Source organism: Micropterus dolomieu, linkage group LG03 (genome assembly GCF_021292245.1).
Source record: "Micropterus dolomieu isolate WLL.071019.BEF.003 ecotype Adirondacks linkage group LG03, ASM2129224v1, whole genome shotgun sequence".
Classification (NCBI taxonomy): Eukaryota; Metazoa; Chordata; class Actinopteri; order Centrarchiformes; family Centrarchidae; genus Micropterus; species Micropterus dolomieu.
Window position 1 is genome coordinate 27,352,328 of NC_060152.1, and position 9,559 is coordinate 27,361,886.

Below are 9,559 nucleotides of genomic sequence, written 5' to 3' on the forward strand. Positions count from 1 at the left end.
ACCAGTTTGTACTGTTATGGGTTACCGGTACCGAGAGGAATAGGATGGTGAGGCTGGCAAAGGCCAAATTTGGAGAAAGCACTAGGAATGAGCTGGGACGCTACACATAGGACAAAGCACACTGGCACTGAGACAAAGGAACTCGGTGACTTAATGCACTAGTGAACTAGTTGTGAAACTAATCCGGGCAGGGCAGACAATCACAGGTGGGAAAACACGCAAAGACCGGAAGCAAAGCTAAGAATGAGGAAGGACTCTTTCCACATAAAACAAGAAATAACAAAACTAAAACACCAAAACTCAACCGTTAAGGGAATAATAATTGTGTGTTTTTTTTTAATCTCCTGTAACATTTCTATAATATCAGTAGAAATGTGACATAATGGATTGTTGTCTTCACTGCTACCTTTTTCTCTTTTCAGTGGAATATTTAGGTGTTTCCCTCATCTCAGTAACCTTCTTTATTAACAGTTGTAACACTATTTTAAGTCCCCACCTATAATTAGCATTTATAAGTTAGTAAATAAATTAATTAATAAATAGTTTATTACACACTATAACCCTCTACAATGTAGTTGTAAACAGATACACTTTTAATAACTGGCATATCACTAATGAATGATAATAATGACAAAAAAAATTTTATTATACAGGTTTTGGATTGAATATGTATAAATGGATCTTTACATTTATTGAAGAAATGTATTATACAAGATTTGTTCATGTTTGTTGACAGTATGCATGCATTCATAAACATGTATAGGCTAAATATAAATAGGCTATGTTATATGGAAAATAGGTATTGTTATATAGACCTACTGCTTATACATGTTATATGTTAATATAAGCATCAAAACACAACTTAGATTCCTTAAAACCAAATGTGATTCACCACATGGGTGTGGGTATGATGTAAATATCTGCATGAGAGTACCTGACATAAGAAAAGAAAAGTTTGTGGTTGTGAGCAGTGTGTGAGGCTCTCAGGAGCAGAGAGGCTTTTCAGGAAGCTATCAGTCATGACTGTGAGCAGTGAGACAGGAGCAGGACACGGAGCTGGCTGCAACACCTCCTCTCCTCTCTTTTGAAACTTCAACCAACAACCGAGGCTCAATGGACTTTGTATTATGGTTGTATGAAAAACGTACTGGAGTTCCATTTGATGGCTTTGCACAGGAACTGGATTTTGTGGAGAAGAAAATGCAGTTTGACTGGATTATATGTGGATGAAATGAAGTTTTTGGAGAATTTATGGTCGCAGTTTACTGCAGTGAATTTTTTTTTTTTTTTGATTTCTTTGAATGCCTGGTGTAATTTTCTTAAACGCGCACAGAACTAGAGCCTCCTCCTGTTATGGAGAACCTCACCATGGATAACATGACTGTGGAGAATGACACGTCGGTGCAGGACAATCAGACCCTGGGTGTTTGGACTGACTACACAGTTGAATACAAAGTGGTCAGCGTGTTTTTGGTGTCCCTCATATGCGGGGTGGGGATCGTGGGCAATGTGATGATCATACTGGTGGTCCTGACCACCAAACACATGCGGACTCCCACTAACTGTTACCTGGTGAGTCTGGCCGCGGCTGACCTGATGGTCCTGACGGCCGCCGGGCTGCCCAACATCACCGACGCTCTGTGCGGACAATGGGTGTTCGGCTACGTGGGATGCTTGGGGATCACTTATTTCCAGTATCTGGGAATAAACGCGTCCTCTTGCTCCATTACAGCATTCACCGTAGAGCGCTACATCGCCATCTGCCACCCCATCAAAGCGCAATTCCTGTGCACTTTATCCAGGGCAAAAAAGATCATAATGCTGGTTTGGGCGCTCACCTCTGTCTACTGCGTCATGTGGCTCTTTCTGTCAGACACTACAAAGTTGGCTTATGATAACGTGGTGCTACTCAGCTGCGCCTACAAAGTGTCCAGGAGCCACTACCTGCCCATTTACTTTACAGATTTCGCGGTGTTTTACGTGCTGCCTCTCATGCTGGCCACGGTTATGTACGGACTGATCGCCAGGATACTTTTCCTAAACCCGCTGCCTTCAGATACCAAGGACAGCACCAAGAAGTGGAAGAAGGAGACGGGTCAGCGAGGGAGGGTAATCAGCAGCTCCTCCAGGAGCACCACGGCTTCCTCCCGCAGACAGGTGGGAAAGTGTTTGCTCATTCACATTATCACTGTGTAATGATGGTGTTTGCATTTGTGTGTGAGTGGGGGAAGGGGTCCAGCTGCACCAGCAGGTCTGATAAATGTCTACCAATGGGAGGGATGTCATACATCCCCTTCATGCTCAGTTACTGTTGAGGACCACTTGTACACCATGTATTGTAAAAGGAATAATAATGTAAAATACAAAAGAAGCATTATTTGACCACAAAATGTGATCTAGTAACAGAAAAATAATGATTCAAGAAAGACCCTCTGTCCTTAAAACTGACCCGCAATTTGTATTTTTCAATAAAAATAGAGATTTCACAAAGGCATTCATAATCAGATTTCATAAGGCATTTACTAGCAGGAAACCTTTGTGTTTGGATGAGGGTTTTAGGCTACTTCCTCACTGTTTGAGGCCCTACAGACCCCACTGCTATGTGTGTAAAAATAATATTAACTGCAAAGTCAGCCTTTTTTCTCTCCTTTAAATAAATGTTTTATGCATTTTCTTCTGAATTTATTAAACCCAATATGTAGACAGATAATAAAGTGTAAACACTTCCCTTTGCCACAAACTGCGTTGGCACATTTGATGTCAGTGCCAAAACACTGAAAAGAGCATTGTTGTAACACCATTTAAGGAAATATCTCATGTTTTATGAATTTAAGAAGGAACAAATATGTTCCTTTTGTTTGTTGAAAAGTAATTTAGGCTACAGATCAAGGAATGTGATCAGTTAGAACCCAGAGAGGTTTAAGTACATGATAGAAGAAACTGTTATAAAGCTACTAGGGCTGACATCTTCTGGTCAGTTGCTCAATTGGTTGGTCGATATGCACCAAATTCTCATTGGATGGACAATTGCTGGAGTTACTTTCATTATGAGAAAACAGCTCTGATGGGCACTCTGATGTAGACTATTTTATTTTAAGTGATAGGCTATAGTGTGTTAGAAATAACATTGATTATGAATAAAAATAATAGTCAAATATATGGATTAATAGACTATACTTCTTATCTGACAGGAAGTCAAAACACCGCTTTTTTTACAACTTCGTACTGTCCAGCCTAATGTAGACGGCTAGGCCTAACTTAGTGAACATTTACTTGGCTCCAAACTAATTGACACCATGTCAAAGAACCAGCTCAAATTGCTGCATTGTCTCCCATCCTCAGAGGGCAGAGGAGCTGAGTGGATAACGTTTATTTTTAATGGCAGCCTTTGTGTGCATTTAACTCCGGACTGCTATCTTAACGGGGACCTTCGGTTTCACCTACGTGAATAAAATATGTGGATTGTTTAATTTATCATTTTAGCAGTGTTGTTTTAGCTAAGACATTTTTCAAAGTAGGCTAACAGGTGGCTCATATGAAAATAAATGCTTTTATTCTTCTGTAAGTGTTATCAAACTTAGTGTTATTCATTGCACTGAATTGAGGTCATACATATCATATAACAATCATTAAACAATCAGACATGCTGTAACATTTTGTAAGGAAGTTGTTCATTCAAATAGCTATGCAGTCTGTTAAATCAAGGTCACTGTAATCAGTTTAACATATTGGTCACCTCAGTTACATCTACCTGACTCAAAATGTACATTGAATTGAATACAGCATAGACAACATTTTGTCTTCGCACTATACATTTCCATTGCAAATGATAGCCTTCCTTTGGATATTGTTAGAAATGGTTCTGATTTCCCCCTCCTTAAAAAGTTAAATAATAATCATTTTAATATCAAAATAATATTAGCACTTTTCATAACACAAAGCGATTGTCACACAAGGCCTGACATGTAGTCAGCATAATATACTATCAGGATTTTTTGTGTATACTTCAGATCATGCATAATAACCTTGGTGAATATCACTAAAAGCTACCATAACATAAATCTTAATAGATTTATTTGGGATTTGAAAGGGTAGTGCCGCATAAATTGTACAGTCAACACCCTCACAGACCACGTACAGCATATGAAAATTTGATGTATTAAACTGGAGGCTCTGAACCAAACACCCCAAACAGAAGCAACGCATCATCATTATCAGTACATCAGTTCAGAATCATGTTTATTAGCAATTCTCATTAAATGAGGAAAATTCATGAAGTATGGGGATTAAACAATGTTAAGTATGTTTTCTGAGCAGTTAAAGAGACTCTGGAATCTCCAGGATCCCAAACACATTAGGGTTAACTGTAGGCCAAGCGGGAAGCTTCCTGTCAGGGAACTGAGGCGAACACGGTAGTCCCTTAAACCTGCATTCCATCGAACAGCCAGTTGCAAAAAGAAGTCCGGTTCTATTAGAAATAATGGTAAAATGAGACTACTTCTCAGAAGATTTATTACCTCAGTAAACACTTTCCTAATGAGTTCATGGTCTCAATCGCTAGGTTCATGTATTCTTCAATACAACATTTTCATTCAGTAAATTATGGTCCCATTTAGAGTAAAATAGACCATAAAACAGAGTCTGCCAGCAGGGGTGGGCGAAATAAAATTGAATGGCTTTTGCTGCGATATATTGTGATATGATCTGTCAGCACTCATTTACTTTCATATTGAGTCTTGTGAAGTGCACATCTAGAACTCAGTTGGCACTTTTTGTTCAGTGGAACAGAACTGATCCACTTTTTTATATTATTCATATAAACCCAACCAGCGGCTCACAGTAAACAGAGTGATAAGGGTTTGTATTGATGGATACTTTCTTTGTGAGAGCTCATGGTGCAGCCACCTTTTGAACTACCTTGCTCAGTTTCATGGGTGTTCATGTGCATGCTTGAGAAAAATACATGTTTTATAATAAAGCACTCTGGCTTATCACACCTGCAGTACACCACACTCAAACCAAGGATATACTTCATCCTCCTCTGACATCATCTTCCTTCTGTAAAAAGCTTATAACACTCTGCTAAGAGTTCTTACTTTGTTAAAAACAAAACAAAAAACAGAAAACAGAAAGGCACAGACACAGTGCCAGACACACAGGTACATAGCTAGGCTAACTGTTTGTTTATCAGATCAGACGCCTGCCTGGAATGACAGGGGGTGTGGTACCCTGAGGGAGCTCTATGCTCCATTGGATAGTCTAATCAGTTAAACTCAACTCAAACGGCTTGCGTTTTATCTTTGACTAACCCACAAACACACATGTTTCTGGTTAGCATTAATTGCTCATTGTGGACAGAAGAAGCAATTCATACCATCCACCATGTACAATACTGACTTCCCTAAAGGTCAAGCAGTAATGACTATCTGGGATTAGGTATTTCGCTCAACCGTGCCACTGGCAGTGTTCCTATCCAATCCAGTTAGACTCACCTGACAGCAGCTGAGACGACACAACATGAATATGGATAAGATTTGATTACATACAAGTTTCACATCAGGATTATCATCTGGTAATTATGTTACAAATCCAGACTTTGTTGAGATTTGCATCTAAAATCACAGTTTCAGCGTGACTGTATGGCCTGTCGGTTGGCTTGTGTGTCTTATTTTCAGTTTGCGAGTCATGGTTTGTCTTTGCGTTTATCAGATTTCCGGAGTTTGGTTCTTACAGTAACGGAAACATTTTTGAGGGATTCTGTGTGGTGCGGTCATATCCTGCCAGGAACTCTGGGAAGTGACTCCCTAAAAGCTGAACATAAAATAATTTTCACTGTCAGTTTTCATCACTTATTTATGAAACCTCACTGCTGCTTTTATGATCATGAGGTCGTCTGACAAAAACAGCAAAAATAACAACCAAAACCTGCACTTTGTGATCACAGAGAGGGTTAGAGATAACAGAAAGCTGCTACACAGCTCCTGGACCCTGTCTAAGCAGGCATACAACATTGTTAAGAGATTAATCCAATCTGGAGAATATGTAAGAAAACCTCTGGTTTAGGGTTTAGAAAGATTTGTTCAAACTGCTGAGCTTAACTGTTAACTGACGTATAACTCAGTGGATGATAGCAAACACTTAATGCAAGGCTCAGAGTAATCCAGGGAGGAAGCGTTTTTATGGGTACTCGTTAATGTAATGGACTTTTTCCGTTTTTACTATGCCTTAGCAATTAGGGGGAAGACCATGTCATTACCATATCATGCATTATGTCACCTGCTAGAGATCATCCTAGAGTGGCAGTAGTCAATATGTTCATATAATGCACACTGATAACCATTTTCCTGTTTCATAATCAAAGAAAAGTTGTCTTACTGAAGGTACAGAAGAACAGCATCATTTAACCAATAACCTTAGCACAACAGAACAGGTTTACCTGCTTTACTTAGCATGTACAGTATGAGCCACAATCAAATCTAAGTTTATGCTCATTATGTTGTCTGACAACAAAACCAGAAATAAAGTGAGAGCAGCTAAACAGTGAATGTGTACATTAAAATGCAGTAGACCCTTAGTTCAGAGTTTTATAGATCATGCGATAGCACGATGTGAATGATTTCTGTGCCATGTGTGTCTGTCCAAAACCTTTCTCTTGAGACAGATGCTTTGGGAGCTCTCTACCATGCTACAATAACTGTAAAAGAAAAACAAACTGAATGTCAGCCATGGCATTCTTCCATATACACTTTGTTCAAAATATGTTCATATTTGAAGTGGAGTGATAATGAATTATCTGCAGTAGAATTTCTGCCCACTGAGGGGATACTCAAAGAATTTACAGTCTATTACATGAGCACACTTGCCAAAACTGATGTCCACAGTTGTAATTTGGCTTTGTAAAAGACTGTCTCAAACAAGTCCTCGTACTTGATGAATGATGATAAAGTTGTCTTAAAGCACTGACCAAAACAGCCAGCTGACACCTCTATGGTTAAGGTTTGGGTAAGTTAAGTTAGTTTCCATAATTGTGAGCTACTACTGTTTTCAGTAGACAGTATTGATTTTATCATTAAAATATTTTTTTGTGAGGACCACAATAAAAAGTTATTCTGGTATTTAACCCTTCCAAAGTTTCATCCACACCAATATTTGTGCAGGACTGTGTCTCTACCATGATAATCTCATTAAACACACTTAAGTTGACTCAAGCCAAGTGTTCAGGTGGAGCTGCAGCTGTGTTCACACACTAGATACAGCATGTAATTTGGTCATGTTGTTGGTAGTTGAAATACAGCACAGCCAAACAAAACTGATCATCTGTTCAGAAAACCCATCTTGCTTACCACTGGTCAGCACTAAACCTCAGTGACAAATGCATGCGGACCACCCCCTTCCCAAATAGGCATATGTTTCCTGTGACTGCTTCACAATAAAAGTCACCTCCTGTTTTTCAGCAGCCGAATACTTTTAATGAAGCAGCAGCTGCAGGAAATATTCAGTGAGTGGTTCGATAAAAAGAGAGGTTAAAATCAGTGAGATAAAAGTGCAAACAGTTATGGTGGATTGCATATATGCATCTCTTCCTGTGAATCTCCCATGCATGTGTAGATTCTTTGAATCTTAAATGGGAAGGGCGGACTCCGACACTTACAATGAAAACCACTATATAGAGTTACAAAATGTAGAAAACAATTGCAAACCCTAAATAGTTTTAAAAAATGGAATTTTATTTTGTGATATGGATTAAGAATAAGCTTTTTTTCCACAGGAGATATTTTGACATGTCACAGTAGGAAAAGCATAGATGTAAATAATAAAATGAATGACAGCAGAATTTAATTTAGCTGCTTTAGTTTAAGGCTCCAGGTATTGTGCATGCTGGCTCCCTGTCACACTGTCATGACTTAACAGGCCACTTGAAAAAACAAAACCATCGTTAATGTTATTAGTTACACTTTTCCTACTATGACAAATCAAAAGGTCTGCTGTGACAAATGTTCATGTGCCTTGTGCTGTGGCTTATTTATAGACGCCATGTGCATGAAAAACATTTAATTATACAGTTTTCTGGGATAGCATTTTGTTGTATCATTTTTTTAACGTGACTGAATTTTATTAGGTGACGAAGATGCTGGCTGTGGTGGTGATCCTCTTCGCCTTACTTTGGATGCCCTACCGGACCTTAGTGGTGGTCAACTCCTTCCTGGACAAGGCCTACTTGGACACCTGGTTCCTGCTCTTCTGCCGTCTCTGCATCTACCTAAACAGCGCCGTCAACCCGATCATCTACAACGCCATGTCCCAGAAGTTCCGCGCAGCTTTTAAGAAGTTGTGTCACTGCGGCCCTCAGCGTATGGAGAAACCAGCTTCTTACAGTGTGGCGCTAACCTACAGTGTCATCAAGGAGATGTCTAACGGGGAAAGTCCTGACCACTTCACTACAGAAATGGACGAGCTAAACATGCCTACAGATCAGTACTTACCGGCCAGCATCCTGCCAAGTGCCAAGAAAATGCCGTTCGAGAAGCCTTCCCTATCGGGAGTGATGTCAAAGCCTGATTAAAACAACCTTTCCACCTAAAAAGGATAGCAGAGATTCTGACAGCTGGAGTATGGATTCAGTCACCCATGGAATATTAGAGAAGATCATTTTTATTAATTAAAAGTACCCAGACACTTCCAATTAAATTTCTCCAAGGTGTTTTCTCTAGGAAATGTTTCTTATATTTCACACGACCATTTGCCAAAAGCCAAATAGTATGCTATGAGATGAGCTGACATATAGGCCTTTCAGCATTTTGTACAAAATAAGTGAAGGGAGCTTTGATCAATCTTGCAAAATACAGTTTATTGATACATCAATACAGCGGCCATTCTCAGCTCTGCAGGAAAGCCTCTGCCCATGTCTTATTTGTCTGAAAAACCGGAAACATTAGTTATTAATGCAGGATGTTATGTACCGAATCCTTGTGATATAACGCAGAGACCCCTTTATATAAACACTGACTTAAACTGTTACGGTGCATGAGAGCAATTAATGTCATCATGATGGGTTTGGTTGAAGCAAACTGCTTCAAACAAAAAGAACCAGACTGTGTTAAACCAAACACTACAATACGTCACACTTAACAGTGGAGATGTTTCAGGAGTGTATATGACCCGGCCAAGTGATATGTCAAAACATTTCATCACAATACTCTTCAATCTATATTCATCAAGATATAAAATTACCAACAAGTGTGTAAGCTGCAGAAAGATCTATTTAAATTAATAAATGATACTAAAATAAACAATCTTCAGTCCTGTCAGCATGTTCTCAAGTGTGAAAATGTTTACAGCCATGGAGGTTATATCTTGGGTCAGTTGCTTCATCAGTTAAAATAGTAATGTTACAGTTTGTTGCAGGGGTGCTCCTCTGACAACCTCGTTACTCGTTAATGTGGGTGGGTCTAATTACTGGTAAGAGATCAGATGGTGATGCTTTAGGTTTTACTTAGTTCCTGGTATTTCCTGTCCTTGTTGACACAACAGTATGGACTTTAAGTTACTGTACATTGGC

General features: G+C 39.2%; 1 protein-coding gene across 1 annotated transcript; it reads left to right on the top strand.

The window, feature by feature from the left end:
- Positions 1 to 1,061: 1,061 nt before the first annotated feature.
- Positions 1,062 to 8,644, top strand: trhra (thyrotropin-releasing hormone receptor a). The gene is made up of 2 exons (XM_046045117.1): positions 1,062 to 2,157; positions 8,120 to 8,644. Exons 1-2 carry the CDS (start codon positions 1,354 to 1,356, stop codon positions 8,561 to 8,563), a joined length of 1,248 nt encoding a protein of 415 aa, XP_045901073.1. The 5' UTR covers positions 1,062 to 1,353; the 3' UTR covers positions 8,564 to 8,644.
- Positions 8,645 to 9,559: the final 915 nt, after the last annotated feature.

Coding starts and splice junctions, on each gene's coding strand:
- trhra (XM_046045117.1), top strand. CDS start 1,354: ATGGAGAACCTCACCATGGATAACATGACTGTGGAGAATGACACGTCG. Junction 2,158..8,119: donor CGGCTTCCTCCCGCAGACAG/GTGGGAAAGTGT, acceptor GAATTTTATTAG/GTGACGAAGATGCTGGCTGT.